General features: G+C 33.7%; 1 protein-coding gene across 1 annotated transcript; it reads left to right on the top strand.

Moving 5' to 3' along the window:
* Positions 1–529: 529 nt before the first annotated feature.
* LOC111781827 (DNA polymerase delta catalytic subunit) lies at positions 530–15,229 on the top strand. Its single transcript, XM_023662539.1, has 30 exons — positions 530–888; positions 1,006–1,116; positions 1,686–1,792; positions 1,882–2,041; positions 2,360–2,555; positions 2,671–2,806; positions 2,978–3,115; positions 4,032–4,109; positions 4,435–4,526; positions 6,038–6,104; positions 6,942–7,013; positions 7,323–7,409; positions 8,191–8,310; positions 8,391–8,489; positions 8,872–8,979; positions 9,092–9,187; positions 9,339–9,404; positions 9,537–9,593; positions 9,670–9,757; positions 9,848–9,927; positions 10,628–10,741; positions 11,026–11,140; positions 11,228–11,400; positions 11,526–11,597; positions 13,791–13,865; positions 13,936–14,025; positions 14,105–14,265; positions 14,572–14,645; positions 14,731–14,818; positions 14,970–15,229. The coding sequence occupies exons 1-30, from the start codon at positions 636–638 to the stop codon at positions 15,055–15,057; spliced, it is 3,261 nt and encodes a 1,086-aa protein (XP_023518307.1). The 5' UTR covers positions 530–635; the 3' UTR covers positions 15,058–15,229.
* The last annotated feature ends 524 nt before the right edge of the window (positions 15,230–15,753 follow it).

Here is a 15,753-nt window from a genome sequence, read left to right as displayed (position 1 = left end):
CTTGAAATAATAATAAATGTTTTATTTGATTATTTTTTAAAATTGGAATATTTTAACATTTTATTTTTGGAATATTTTAAAATTTTATTATCCATATAATTGGGTATAGTAGTTAGGATGTTAACCAATAATAAAGATTCGTTCTCATCAAATAAAATATATATATATATATATTTTTTTTTCATTTTTACTTATTAATTTAGATATTTAAATACATTTTTCAACGACTTTTATTCGTTAGTATCTTAATGAAAAGTTATTATTTTCGATTCAACTATATTTTAAAAAATTATAATATAAATGTTTATATATTATTTATTTTTGTTAATATAGAGTATTTTTTAAACGTATATATATCTCTAAGAGTATTTTTTATTTTTTTAAAAAACTTTTAAGGGCAGATTTTTTATTTTTAAAATTTAAAAAATATTAATAAAAATCTGAAAAGGAATAAATACTAATTGGTTCGAATAAATACTGTTATTTTTGATTTTGTTTTTGAAGCTTTTAAGGGGAAAGATTTGATAAAATATCGCAAAGCTGTCTTCAAAAGTGGCGGGAACCCTACTCCTCTTCCGCGTCTGCCATTCCACTTCCATTTTCTGAGTTCACTCTCTTCCACAAAAACCAGAGCCATGAACAAGGGCAGCGGTCGGAAAATTCGACCACCGCCTCAGAACCCTTCGCCGGCTCCACCGGCCAAGCACCAGGCACTGTCTCAAGAAGAAGATTTTGTCGATGAAGATGTTTTCCTCGACGAGAATCTTCTCGACGAGGACGCTCTCATCCTCCGCGACATTGAGGAGCGTCAGGCCCTCGCTTCTCGTCTCTCTAAATGGACTCGTCCACCTCTTTCCCAGGAGTACGTCTCCCAGTCGAAGAGCATTGGTGAGTTGAAAGTTACTGCTATGCTTCTGCTCGGGTTACTACATTTTTTTTTAATCATTTAGAAATTTGATGCGTGTTTGTGTGTTTTATTTACTTTTTTCACGGTTGGTGTTTCAGTGTTTCAGCAATTGGAAATTGATTATGTGATTGGGGAAAGTCACAGAGAATTGTTGCCGAATTTGTCTGGCCCTGCCGCTATTCTAAGAATTTTCGGGGTTACGAGGGAAGGTTTGCATCCGTTTACGAATTATAAAATTATCCGTTATTCTAATGAGCGATATGTCCCGAAGATAATGGTAACCATTTGTTAGATGTCCTAAGTATAGCTTGTGTGACTACTGACATTATCACCCCTCGCGTTAAGCCATTTGCATACATTTTTCTTGCTCTGTGCTTGTGCGAAAACTGGCCCTGTGGCATTGCGAGAGTAATTTCCTTGAGGTTAGGCCACACTCCATTTTGTATGTGTATGACGAAGGTTAAATTGTCCAATTGAGGATCAGCAAGGGCTGGATCATCAATAGCGAAGAGCTACAAAGAAAGAATAAAACACTCAATTTTCCATGGAGAAAAATTCTGGTATAAATTATAATAACAGAATAAATATTAAGATTTATAAGGAAATACTATATATTCTAATAACTTAGGCTATAGCCACTGTTTGACTGAGTGGAGGAGAGATTCTCTGATTCTCTATGTTAGAAGTCTTGTGTGAGATTTATTGTTGAAAGTTTTTCTTGTTTCTGTAAAGTACGCTTCTACTCATTTGGTACACCATTCTGTTGGATATATACTAGGACATAGTGTTTGCTGCCATGTTCATGGATTTGAACCATACTTCTATATCAGTTGCCCTCCAGGAATGGGTCCTGATGATATCTCTCTTTTTCACCAAACACTTGAGGTAATGCATTATATCAATTCACCTGTTGATACTAGTGCAATTTGAAGTTCTAAAAATCTGCCGTTGTTGAATTGGTGATGGTGTTTCAGACTAGAATGAAGGAGATGAATAGGAACAGTAAGGCACCTAGTTTCGTGCGCCGTATTGAATTGGTGCAAAAGCGAAGTATTATGTACTACCAGCAGCAAACTTCTCAATCCTTTCTTAAAATTGTTGTTGCACTGCCAACAATGGTCGCCAGCTGCCGTGGTAATTATTTATCTTTTTGAAGTAATTTCTCAATGGGGAGGTACAAGTCTTATATGGTCTTTCATTATTTATCTTTCACTCTTTTTGTATGCATCGTTTAATAAGTTATATTTTCCACGCCATTTGTATGTCTCTTTGTTCTTTTAGAAATAATTATCCGTAGAGTAACACAAATGCTTTTTATTTTTTTAACTTCTTTGTAATGTTTCATTTTATCAATGAAAACTTATGTTTCTTTTTCTTTTTAACAGTGTCCCTATGAGAAGTCTGATGTCATGCTTTATCTCATTTGTATTGTTGTTAACATTCTTTTTCCAGGTATTCTTGACAGGGGCATACAAATCGATGGCTTTGGTATGAAGAGCTTCATGACATATGAAAGCAATGTGCTATTTGCCCTCCGTTTTATGATTGATTGTAATGTTGTGGGTGGAAACTGGATTGAGGTTCCTGTGGGAAAATATAAGAAAACTGTTAGAAATTTATCATATTGCCAATTGGAGTTTGATTGCCTGTATCCTTTTGATCTACAGGTGTCTGTCTTTATGTGTATTTTTTGAAATTTTTATTCAAGTTCTACTTTTAGACGAGCTTTTTATTCTGGATACTTTCCTTAACACTCTTCATAGATATTCAGACTTGATCAGCCATGCCCCCGAAGGGGAATTTTCTAAAATGGCTCCATTTCGGATCTTGAGTTTTGATATTGAGTGTGCAGGGCGTAAAGGCCATTTTCCTGAGCCTACCAAGGATCCTGTAATTCAGGTTTAACTCTTTATTTCATCTAATTGTGTGTGCTAAAATCAATTTCTTGGCTTTTCAGTTATGAACTTTGTATACTTTTTCTTGGTTTAGGTTTTGACCTTTTCTGAATGACTTTCTTTCTAAGAAAAAGAAGTTTGTTTACCCTTTCTGAACGAGTCTACCTATATCTAGGTGGCAAACCTAGTTACTTTGCAGGGAGAGGACCAACCATTTATTCGCAATGTCATGACCCTTAACTCTTGCTCTCCTATTGCGGGCGTTGATGTCTTATCATTTGATACAGAACGTGAAGTTTTGCTGGCTTGGAGGGTATTATCATATGACATCCTTTCATAATTAGTTGTTCAAATGATTGTTATCCTTTCTGTAAAATCTTAGGTGAATCCTGCATTCATGAAATAACTACCAATGATATTTCCTAGAGTCTAAAGAACTCTTTTAAAGAATTCATGGTAACTTCTAGACTTATGCACAATATTTGATGGCTTTATTCTTGCTACTGTTTTCAGTATATATGTAATTTCATTTGTTAAATTAAAGTAGTTTCTTATAAGAGGAAGATTGGCTCTTTAATCAATATATCAATGAGTAGTCAAGACTCCGTAATAACAGCTAATGTGATGTAGGACATCTAGGCTACTATTCTAGGCATTTATTATACTTTCCTTAGTTTCATGAAAATTTTGTTTAAGTGATCTTTTATCTTATGGTAAACATTTTTACTGTTTAGTTATTTTTATGTTGTTCAGCCAGTTACCTTGGCTTTTAAATTCTGTTCCATCCCTCTTACTTGTATAAATAAGGAGTCGCAGTCTTTGTTCATTACTTTTTGACTACAATGAATAAAATTCCCCGCACTAGTTTACATCATAATGTCAAAAGATAAGTTATTAGCTCAGTATCATATTAACCATTTGCTTGGTTATGGATTGAATAAAACAATAATTATTAGACAAAGAATGTGTGATCATGTGCTCAAGTAACAATTAACAGACGTGAGAATGCACATTTATCTTCACGTCTCTTTATAATTTATAAATTGCAGTTTGACAGCCTTTCTTATTAGAAATGATCGTGGATCAAGGGAAGGGGACATGAAAGTGAATTTTATGTTTATTATTTCATTCTTTGATGTATTATACCCTAGTGACAGATGGACTTTTGATGTGTGTAGATTGTGAATGACGAGAACAATTTTAACTCTGACGACAATATTTGGTTGCAGGATCTAATTCGTGAAGTAGACCCTGATATAATAATTGGATATAACATCTGCAAATTTGATTTGCCATATCTAATAGAGGTATTTATACCAATGTATTTGGTTTATGAAATTTGGAGTTCTTTGCAATATTCTTTTTCTTGTGAAGAGTTCTTCATGACTGAGAAGTATTTATTTGTTGTAGTTGACATGGTTACTAGTTCACAGATGTCTTCTATGTTGTTTTTCTGCTCAATCTATTGATAATTTGAAAATGCTAAGACGTCTCATAGAATTTTTCCCGAATCCATTGTCAATATTTTGTGAGGTCTGAAAATGTTGATGCCATCACTTCAAAACTAAATGTTGATTCTATCGATTATTTCTGAACTCGTACTAATGCACTATCCTGCTTCTCTGAATGTAGAGAGCTGAGGCACTGAAAATAGCAGAATTTCCAATATTGGGTCGGATCAGGAATAGCAAAGTTCGTGTTAAAGATACAACTTTTTCTTCAAGGTATACTAGAATTTAGGTTGTCTACGACTTTGATCGTGTTATACTTTTACGCTTCATAAATAAAATTTTCTACTGAATTATTCTTTCCTAAATTCAATTTTTTTCTGAAAATATATTACTATGAATATGTTGTCCATTAAAAATAATCATTTGTCTGCTGTCAAGTAGACGGGTTTGTGTAAGCATTCTGGTTTTGATGGACATATGGCTAATATGAACAGACACCCAAAGTTTCTTTGGGAATGAAAGCCTTACTTCTTGCCCGAAGGAATCTTTATGTTTTTATTTTCTAAGAAGAGTGAAGCAGTTGATGTGATTCATCCCTAAAACTATCAAAGAACTCCTATCGTCCAATTAGAACCCCTTGTTAGAAGGAGTGAAGATGGGGCCAGGGTTCCTTGTGGAGAATTTTGTTGTGAATGAATTTCCCATTGTTTGTTTATTTATGTTTGACACGATGTGATTCAAGAAAGAATGGTGAGCCAAAAAATTTAATAGGGGAAATTAGTGGAATACATTTTGAACTGATTTCTTTTGGTCCTACCCACCATTATTTTACGTAGATGACCTATTCCTTGTGCCATCCTTCATTTACTAGTCCAATGAGCACTCTACATCGATATTGCAGAAAGTTAAGTTGTTAACGACTATTACTTATCAATATCAAAATTGAGTATTTAGGGACATAATTGAAAATTTTAATGTTTTGGGATTAAATAGATAGAACTCTTTGAATTCAATGCCTTAATTTTTAATTTAACGACTTTCGGTTGCAACTTCATTTATTTACAAGTAAGACATTGTTTTTATTTTTATTTTATTTTACTTGGGTGAACATTTAATGCTATTCAAGTTATATATGTGGTGTTTTATGTTGATAAATTATACTCATGTAGGCGAAATACATAATTCCATGATTCCATCCAAAATGTCTATACCAATTTTCAATTTCATTTCCAGTATTTCAAAACTTTCACTATTTTAGCTAGTAATATGTATGAAAAAAAACTAATAATGGTGAACGTTCATTAAAGTGAATGGCAAGTTCTTGTAACATTCTTCTTCTTACTTTGACATGTTTCAAGTATTATACTGTTTGGTTACAATTAATGATTCAATTAAAAACCATTATGGGTTGGCCTAATAGTCAAGATGGATCATGTAATTAATGAAGGGCTTATAGAGAATGGGTTCAAGCCATGGTGGCACTAAGGTCTAATATCTTACGAGTTACCTATGCATCCAAATGTAATAGGGTAGACAGTTGGCCCTTGAGAATAGTTGAGATGAGCACAAGCTGGGCGGACACTCACAAATATAAAAAAAATTAATGATTGAGTTACATTATTTTGTAAAATATGAAGCTTTACAGTTATGCTAATAAAGGCAGTATATAGAGAAGATATATGAATGGCTCTAATGGTTTCACTCTTACATTTATGTATTTGTTATGTTTTATGTCATTTTTTTTCTTGGTTACAAATGAATTTAATTGTTGATTATTGCCTCAGACAGCTTGGAACAAGGGAGAGTAAAGAAATAACGGTGGAAGGAAGAGTCCAATTTGATTTACTTCAGGTTTTATCTTTATACACATTAAATAATTAGCACGGATGATGCATGTAAGAGCTTTAAATTTGATTTCATTTTGTAACATAATAGGTTTTTAAATGAACCATTATTAAATACTAATATGTTGTCTGTATAAAACCACATATATTTGAAATGTATGACTAGTATTATTTTGATGTATTAGTTTAGTGTAGTTATTTTTTTCTAACAATTAATATGTTCTGAACGAATTGAAACTATCAAATATATTATTCCAAGTTTTGATGCCTTTTTTTATCATGTTAATGTATGTGTATGTTAATCTCTTGCCTTTATGTAAAAATAAAGCATATAAGATAACTTACAACTATTGACTATAACGTTGACACTTTTTTAATCTAGCAACCAAAAGCAAATGTTAAATGTAATCAAATTACTTTTAGTCTTGCCAGTTCTAAGAATAAACTGGCTTAATTGGTTGTAGCTGCTTGCACTCTTAATCCCTCAAGGGGAGATCAACAGTTCCCGTACAAGAATGAAAAATCTTTGAGGATTAAATATTGAGTTACGCTGTATTTTCAATTTTTAATAGAATTTTTGTTTTGAATATATCTTTTACTTGACCACTAAAAGCTTTTTTTAACCTTTAGTAAAAGAAAACAATTGAATTCCATGAATGTGTTACATGTATTGAAAGTAATATGTGATTTTATGAAGGGATGTATTTATAGTTATCTTATTGAAGAGTGGGAATTGGTCACAAGATGATTCCAACTTTCTACCTTTTAATAGTTTAAAGATAAAGATGTTTTTTAATTCATCAAAGCTTAATTTAGCTCATGTTTTTGTTCTCTTATTTTGCAGGCAATGCAACGAGATTATAAATTAAGTTCATACTCGTTGAATTCTGTTTCTTCACATTTCCTTTCTGAACAGGTGATATTCAAGAGTCCTCCCTTAGACCTTCTGATGTGAATCTTTATTATAATTTGTTTCTCTAGGCAATTAATATTTATGTATTCAGTCACTGGTGTGAGTGTTAGTTGGATTTGGAACATTGTATTTTGTTGTTTACGCTAATAAAGAGTACTACTTCATTTGAAGAGGGCTTCATATTATTTCTTTAGTTTACCAAGAGCCTAGGAGTTATAAATTATATTTTACAATTTAATTTGTTAGAAACAGTGAATTATCAAGCTTCCATCTATTCATGGTTGTTATGATGATTCATTTTTACTTCTGCAGAAAGAGGATGTCCACCATTCAATAATATCAGATCTTCAAAATGGTAATGCAGAAACACGTAGACGGCTGGCTGTTTATTGTTTAAAGGTGCCTTCCTCGACTCATTTGCATTTCAGATATTACCATCTCATTCAATATTACATTTACTTATCATTGTTTTTTCGAGGCAATCCATTTTATAATTGAAATTAGTCCTGCAAAATAGTGGTGACGTTTGTAAGCACGAAGAAGGATTTAGTCTACCTTATTTAGTGTACATGGAGGCTGTTTACTTACATCCTGGTTAGAATGATAAGGTAAGAGTTTTATCAGAAAAAGAAGGTATGTTAGGAGGGAAAATTTTGAAGAATGATTAAGTTAGGAGGAAATTTTTTGAAGAATGATTCTTTCAGTGAGCAACCCCAAGAATTAGTCTATGGTTCTGTCATTGAAAACTTCTACCCTCTTGCATGCATTTATGTTTTAGACATCCTGGTCGGTTGTGATCTGGTGGAAACCTTGATTTGGTAGGCCTAAGCCTTTCATGAAAATATATAATTGTTTTGTAGAAGATAAATGCAGTCTTCCGTCAGCCTTTTCTTTTTCTGTCCTTTTGCTTATTTCTGCTTTCTTTCCTCTCTCTTTTTAGTAAAAAAGTTGTGTCCGTAGATTTTCATATGCTTGGTTTTGGAATCCCGTGGAGAAATTTGGAAATGATCTAATATTATTACAGCCACCAAGTGCAATTATTTTTGTTTAAACTATGCATTTTCTTAGCTTTGGAACTCCATTGAGGTTGTTGTTTCCAATCTTTTCTTTATATTCTTGAGTAATATCAAACTTTCTTAAAATTCTTTTGGTTTCATATTTTTGGGGTGCGGGAATTCAGGATGCATATCTTCCACAACGGCTTTTAGATAAACTGATGTTCATTTACAATTATGTGGAGATGGCTCGAGTAACTGGTGTTCCTATTTCGTTTCTTCTTTCAAGAGGGCAAAGCATCAAGGTAATCCTTCTGTCTTTTAATTTTTAGGCACTCCTTTTGACCTAGCAGAATTATTATCAACTTTAAGAATTTGTTTCCAGGTGCTCTCTCAACTCCTTAGGAAGGCAAAACAAAAGAACCTCGTTATTCCGAATGCTAAACAGGCAGGATCTGATCAAGGAACCTATGAGGGTGCTACTGTATGTTCTTCGACATCCTGCATCTTTTTCCTTGACTCAACAATTTATTTTAATCTTATTGATGTTTTTAAGTAGTAAATGATAGAGGTTCCATAGGTGCTCATGCCACGAATGTTTAGTGTAGTTACTTTAATGTAGGATGATGTCTAAGCTCAGAATCTTTGTATTCTTTGTCGGTCCTAATCTGAGTCTCAAAAACATGCCTCAGAATTGAAATGGTTAACATATTTGCTCCATTCTGACTGACTTTTCTTGCATGTGAAAATCCTCAGACTTGAGCAAACTTAATTTGGTCGATTCGATTACTTCAATTCTATGTTGCTATGAATGTATCAGCTGAAATAGGTAATATATCTGAATAATCTCGGTTTCGAACATGCAGGTTTTGGAAGCAAGGGCTGGGTTCTATGAGAAGCCCATTGCCACGCTGGATTTTGCATCTCTGTATCCATCCATCATGATGGCATATAATTTATGTTATTGCACTCTGGTGACGCCCCTAACATATTTTTTGGCTTATAGAATGTGCTGTTCATTTCACGCTGGGAAATTATTCTTAATAAATTTGGGGGAAGCCTTCAACTTTAAACATTCTTTTGAAGGTGACTCCAGAAGACGTTCGCAAGCTAAATCTGCCCCCTGAACATTTCAATAAAACCCCCTCTGGTGAGATATTTGTCAAGCCAAATCTACAGAAGGTCAGCGGGTTAATAATTTCCATTCTTATGAAAGATATCTGGTTTAGTTTATGCCTCCTCAACAAAGTTAACCACCTGTTTAAAACTTACAACTTCTGCAGTAAATATTGTTTTTCAAACTAATGTACCAAATAACTTTGATATAATTCAGGGGATACTTCCTGAAATATTAGAGGAATTATTGACCGCTCGGAAAAGAGCAAAAGCAGATTTGAAGGTAATTGCATTGCTCTTTCAGTAGTTGGCTTGTTGCGTTACACAATCAGTGTACTGTTCCAATTTCATGTTTTGTCAGTCAAATTTACTTCGTTTTGTCAATAATATTTACATCCATGTTGCCTTTGTGTAGGAGGCAAAGGATCCTTTTGAGAAGGCTGTGTTGGATGGTCGACAGCTAGCTCTGAAGGTACATTACATTTTTTTTTTATGTACCCCATTCTGTTAGTTTTTTGGACTTAACATGTTTCCTTCTATCTTTGCAGATAAGTGCAAATTCTGTGTATGGGTTTACAGGAGCTACTGTTGGTCAGTTACCGTGTCTAGAGATATCTTCAAGTGTTACAAGCTATGGTATACTAAAAAATACGATTAATTCTTATTATCCTTAATTAAATTCTTTACGCTCAAGCTATTCATATTAATGAATTGGCTACTTTAAAGGCCGACAAATGATTGAGCACACAAAGAAACTTGTGGAAGATAAATTTACAACTCTTGGGGGCTACGAGCACAATGCTGAGGTAAGTTAAAATTTTGTTGATGGTATTTTTGGAAATAAAATATAATTGACTTAGCTCCATTTTCCAAGTTTATTTATGCTCAGTTTTACAGAGGAACTCGGTATTGCCTTTTATTAATTCAACGATCATTTGCATTTGTGTCTTTAAATGGGCTGTATTTGAGGGAATCTATCTAATTATAGTTCTAGTTGCACATCAATGAACGAAGAAGCACATATAATAATACAAACTGAAAGAAGAGAAGGGGTAAAATTTCCATTTTGATTTAGAAGATTACAGGATTATCAGTACAAACTATTTGACGATGAATTTGAATACTATAATAGACCAGACAGTTCAAGTCAATCCCAAAGAATCAGGACTACGTTTAGCTCCTCTTTGTCCTGTTTAAGCTCTGTACTTATGGAAATTGTATTCTTTCCGTAGACAACTTCTTTTAAGTATTTGATAGTTTCTGTAGCGTTGGAATACGATGCCTGTAGAATTGTCTATATATTTTCAATTAACAACGATTTCCCTTACTAGTTGAATCACTGGTCTAAAAAACGTTTTGATATGTCTAAATGGTTGAGACAGACTTGAATTGTTAAATCATTGATTTTATGTTCCAACTTCTAAAAGAATAATAATTAGATTCTTGTGTTGCATCAATCTATATCTCATTGATGACCTTACAGAAGTCAGCGTTTTATGGTTTTAGGTAATCTATGGTGATACAGATTCAGTAATGGTACAATTTGGTGTGCCCAGTGTAGAAGCAGCGATGATCTTGGGAAGGGAAGCAGCTGATTATATCAGTGGTACTTTCACAAAAGTAAGAGTTGCTTGCGCTGTTGTTATGCCTTTTTATGTTTTTTTTCTCGTTTTTATTGGTATACTGCTAAGTGCTTTGCAAGAAGTTTTCCATCTGCTTCTGTATTTTTATTATGAGTATAGTATATGAGTAAATTAACTGTATAGTTTTTCTTTGAAATCCAAAGTAAACAGTTTATTATCAGATTTGTAACTTTTTCTTATAAATTTCCCTGTGCAGTCTTAGCTGATGTTTTCATCTTCATTCTATTTTTTTTTAATTGTGTGTTCGTTCATGGTTTGTAGCCCATCAAGTTAGAGTTTGAGAAAGTTTATTACCCATATCTGTTGATTAGTAAGAAGAGATACGCTGGTTTATTTTGGACTAATCCAAACAAGTTTGACAAGATGGATACCAAAGGTAATGATGGAGAAGCTAAAAGAATTTGTCTTTGCCCACGTTTAAATTATTTCCCTCCATTTCAAATATTCTATTTGACAACCGCAGGCATTGAGACAGTTCGAAGAGATAATTGTTTATTGGTGAAAAACCTTGTAAATGAGTGCTTGCACAGAATTCTTATTGATAGAGATGTCCCTGGGGCAGTTCAATATGTGAAGAACACGATTTCAGATCTACTTATGAACCGTGTGGATTTATCTCTCTTGGTTATCACTAAGGTTGGAGATATATGTCAAATATTTTTATTTCACTTTCATTAAGTGTCAAGGAACCCTTGTCATAAGTTTGCTTTTAGGACATTAACTTGAAGGCTTCATAGTGCATTAAATTATTTGATCCACAGGGACTGACAAAAACTGGAGATGATTATGAAGTGAAGGCAGCTCATGTTGAACTTGCTGAGCGCATGCGCAAGGTTGTGGTGTTTCATTATAGTTTTTTCCTTGTTGTTTGACTCTTTATTTGGTGTCAAATTCCTACACGTCTATTTTGTTGACATAATGAACATCGGTTCCACTATTATCTTTGCATGGGTGTATTGAGGAAAACTATTCATGATTTGTTCGACCATGTAGTGTTCATTAGATGCAATCCTAGGTTTTCTTACTGTGGCACGTCTGGCTTAAGACTAATAGTAGTACAGCGAACCTAAGAACCCTCATAGATATGCAAACCCCTAGATCATAAATGCCGAAACTCCCCAATCAAAATGGTTTCATCCCAAATAATTGTAACTCTTGTAAATTCGATCTAACAACTTTAGTAAGACCTTTAGATCTAAATATCCAAGTCCTCTAGAATGATAAGGAATTATCCCAAGGAAAAGTAAAACCTGGATTACCTTATTGATCAAATATCTCAAGATAAGAAAACTTGTTTGAGATTCAAATCACTCCACAAGCAAGATAGACATGTCAAGCTTGAATGATTCTACACATGCTACCTATTCTACATAGAATTGAAAAGAAACTTAGCATTTAGTTAAAGGAAGGCACAAATGCTTTTTTACTGCATTTTTCAAGTCTAGCTTACAAAGACAACATACATGACTTTGTATAGCCTCAAAAGAAAATCCTTGACCTTTCACGAGGCGTTTCAAGAGTTATATAACTTTTGTACTTTATAACCATAATTAGCCACTTTGTAAATGTAACTTTAAAGTAAATACAAAATCTTAAAACTCAAATTCATTAATGAAACACCATAACTCTAGATTACCATCCACCCAAAATTTGTAACCATCCAAGAAACTTGATTCTTTTTTAATGTGACATTGCAACTTGAGTTTATCTTGTGGTAATTTGAAAACATTTTTCTCACATCTTTCTTAAAATTTGTATATTGTATGATTGAAATGTTTTTGTTCATACCACTGCAGCCCTCTCATTTATGTCATGCGCATACATATGCATAAACTTATCTTTAGTGACATGTCACTTGACCCTAGAATTATTAAGAATTTATACCTCTTGCCACTGCCAATCCTAAAGTGTAGGAATTGGAAAATTTTATACCATGAATATGGTATCAAGTAATTGAATAACTTGGATGCATCCATCTTGACTGAGCTCAAGCTTCAATGACTAGATGACCACTAATTTTCCCAACTTTCTCATCACTGCAATCCCTATTTTTAGTTAACCTGTGGTTGCTTAGAAATTCTAACAATTCCACACTCTACAAGTACCCCACTAATGATTATACTTCCCCCCTGCACATGGGTTTTATGTTTGCTTGCAAGGACTTGGTCTCGAAGAGAAATTCATCTATTAGTAGATTTGCTAAATTTTAATTATGGGAATGCCCAAGTAATAATTTTAATTATGGGACTAGAGTAAGCTATTTTTTGATTCTATATATTACAAGAAACATACTAATGGAACATAAAAGTTCAGATGAAGCAACCACACAAAAAAGTCCCGAAAGAAAAACGTGACCAAATAGTCACTAAAGCTAATGCCCTATCCCACCAAAGCCATTATCTGAGGGACAAACAATTGGAGAGAGCCATGAAGGTTCCAACAAGAGTGACTGCACGAGTCACCTTCAAAGCTGCTAAAGACCACAAATAAATATTGAAAATGAAATCCTTAATAATAACTAATAATTCCTTTGAAGCTTTTGAAGATTTGAGCTCATCGCCAATGATTGAAGAAATTCCCTCCGGAGAAGGAAAAGAAAAATAGAGCTTGGATTCTTATAGAAACCGTTGGAGATGCTTTTCATAATCTGAAATGAGGCTGCTAACACTATCCCTATTTTATTTTGGTATCCTAATTGATAAATAGCATGCTTATTCTAATAGATTCAAAATCAGTGCTCCTCAGCGCAGTATTTTCACACATCCATGTGTTTTCTGACCCCTATCCTAAAAGAATTCTGGAAATATACTATTAAGTCGCACAAGAAGTATTTGTAAAACGAAAGAAAATTTTCTTCTTTCTACATATCATATCTTGCATTTTGTGATGCATATTCTTATTTCATGACTCCATTGAATGAATGCTTGCAGTAAGAAACATGGTTTTTGATTCTCGTAGCCTAATCCAGTTCGTTGCTGTGTCTGGTTTTAAAACAAGATTATCTAACTTATTTCTATCCTTAATAGCGAGATGCTGCCACTGCTCCAAATGTTGGTGATCGAGTACCTTACGTGATCATTAAAGCTGCAAAAGGTGCCAAGGTAATCCATTTGATATCTCAACCCTTCCAATGCTCAATGTGTATGAAGATTAATATTGGATGACAATCAGGCATATGAGAAATCAGAGGATCCCATTTACGTACTAGAGAATAGCATACCAATAGACCCTCAGTACTATCTCGAGAATCAGATGAGCAAGGTTTGATCTCTTTATTCTTTTTTGTTCTGTTCTTTTACTTCATTTACGTAGACGTTGAAGGATTATGTCTAAGTTGCAGCCTCTTCTACGAATTTTTGAGCCCATCCTGAAAAATGCTAGCAAGGAACTTCTACATGGAAGTCACACGAGATCAATTTTTATTTCTACTCCTTCAAACAGTGGCATAATGAAATTTGCCAAGAAACAGCTTACCTGCATTGGCTGTAAGGCTCTGCTAAGGTAATTTTGAAAGTTTTATTATCCATTTTGGTTTTATCTAGTTTGAGGGCAATATTTTCTTCTAATGTTCGATGTAGGAAGTTCAATAACCTTGCTATAGTGAAATTGAGAGGAACTGATTTTTGTTTCCATTCTGCGTTACAGTTTTGGAAAAGCAAAAATTGTTTTAAGACTAGCGCTAGTTTGTTGTGTCATTTTAACAAGGAACACAATTATTATCTTTTGAATATTTTTGAAAAGATTCACTTGAAAGTCCGCAGAGCAATATGTATTGAATAAATTCTATACTATACTTGACTACTCCAGCAAGGCAGACCATACTCTCTGCGCACACTGCAAAGGAAGAGAAGCTGAACTTTACTGCAAAGCGGTAGAAAATGGTAATCTTCTTTGTAAGAATTTGTTCCAATATCTAGCTAATTGAATTCTCACCTATATAAAATTTTTGGTCGTTAACCGTTGCAGTGTCTGATTTGGAGATGGTTTTTGGAAGGCTTTGGACGCAGTGCCAAGAATGCCAAGGGTCCCTTCACCAAGATGTTCTCTGTACGAGGTATTGTTTTATTACCTTCTTGACGTAATTCTTATGATCATTACTTTTTCCTAGTATTATTAGCATGCATGCAGATCTTCTATTCTAGATTCAAATGTTGTTCTTGTGCCTCTGATTCATAGTTTCACAAATGCTATATTTTGGTTTACAGTCGAGACTGTCCAATATTTTATCGAAGAAAGAAGGCACAAAAAGACATGGCTGAAGCTAAACAGCTTTTGGAACGTTGGAATTTCTAATACCGTTGAAAGGTTTTGTTTTGCTGTTTTTACCACCATCAAGTTCATGATTTTGATATTGACTGGAAATTTAATCTTGTTGCTAGAAGCCTCCTTCCTCCTGTAAATTATAATTATTATAATTACTATGCATTTGAAGGCAATATATGGTTTTACATCATTTGTACATTAACTCCCGGTTCTCTTCACTGTTGTTATATTGTCGATTATCTTTCTTCAGAGCTCATGGTTTTTTTGCATCATAGTGGCCATCCTCTGGGCCATAGCTTCTAGCATTTGTGGGAATAGTGAATCCACATCGACATGGGTCCATAGAGTCGAGTGGAACCAGATATTGGAAGAGTGGGCAACAGGCTATGCTATGAATCTTAGGGTTCATTGATTCCATCATGAAATCATCCAAAGAAAAAGAAAAAAAAAAAAAAAAAAAACANAAAAGGCAGATATATATGGGCGCACACACACACATGTATACAAGTTGCTTAGCGACTTACTGGATGAAACGACCGTTTGAAATGTTTAACTTACATACTAATACACACACTCAAGTTAGATGTTAGTGGCAAAAAAGTAGTGACAGTCTGTGTCTTGAGAAGAAGTCCAACCTAGAGGATTGTGAAAGCTTCCTTTTAGAGAGCAAATGTTGTGATGTACATGAAACTCTTTTGAAGGAGTAATACGATTAAAGAGAGTCAT

The sequence above is a fragment of the Cucurbita pepo genome, chromosome LG19 (genome assembly GCF_002806865.2).
Source record: "Cucurbita pepo subsp. pepo cultivar mu-cu-16 chromosome LG19, ASM280686v2, whole genome shotgun sequence".
NCBI lineage: Eukaryota > Viridiplantae > Streptophyta > Magnoliopsida > Cucurbitales > Cucurbitaceae > Cucurbita > Cucurbita pepo.
The sequence above is the reverse complement of the archived record's forward strand: the minus strand, read 5'-3'. Positions and strand labels throughout refer to the sequence as shown.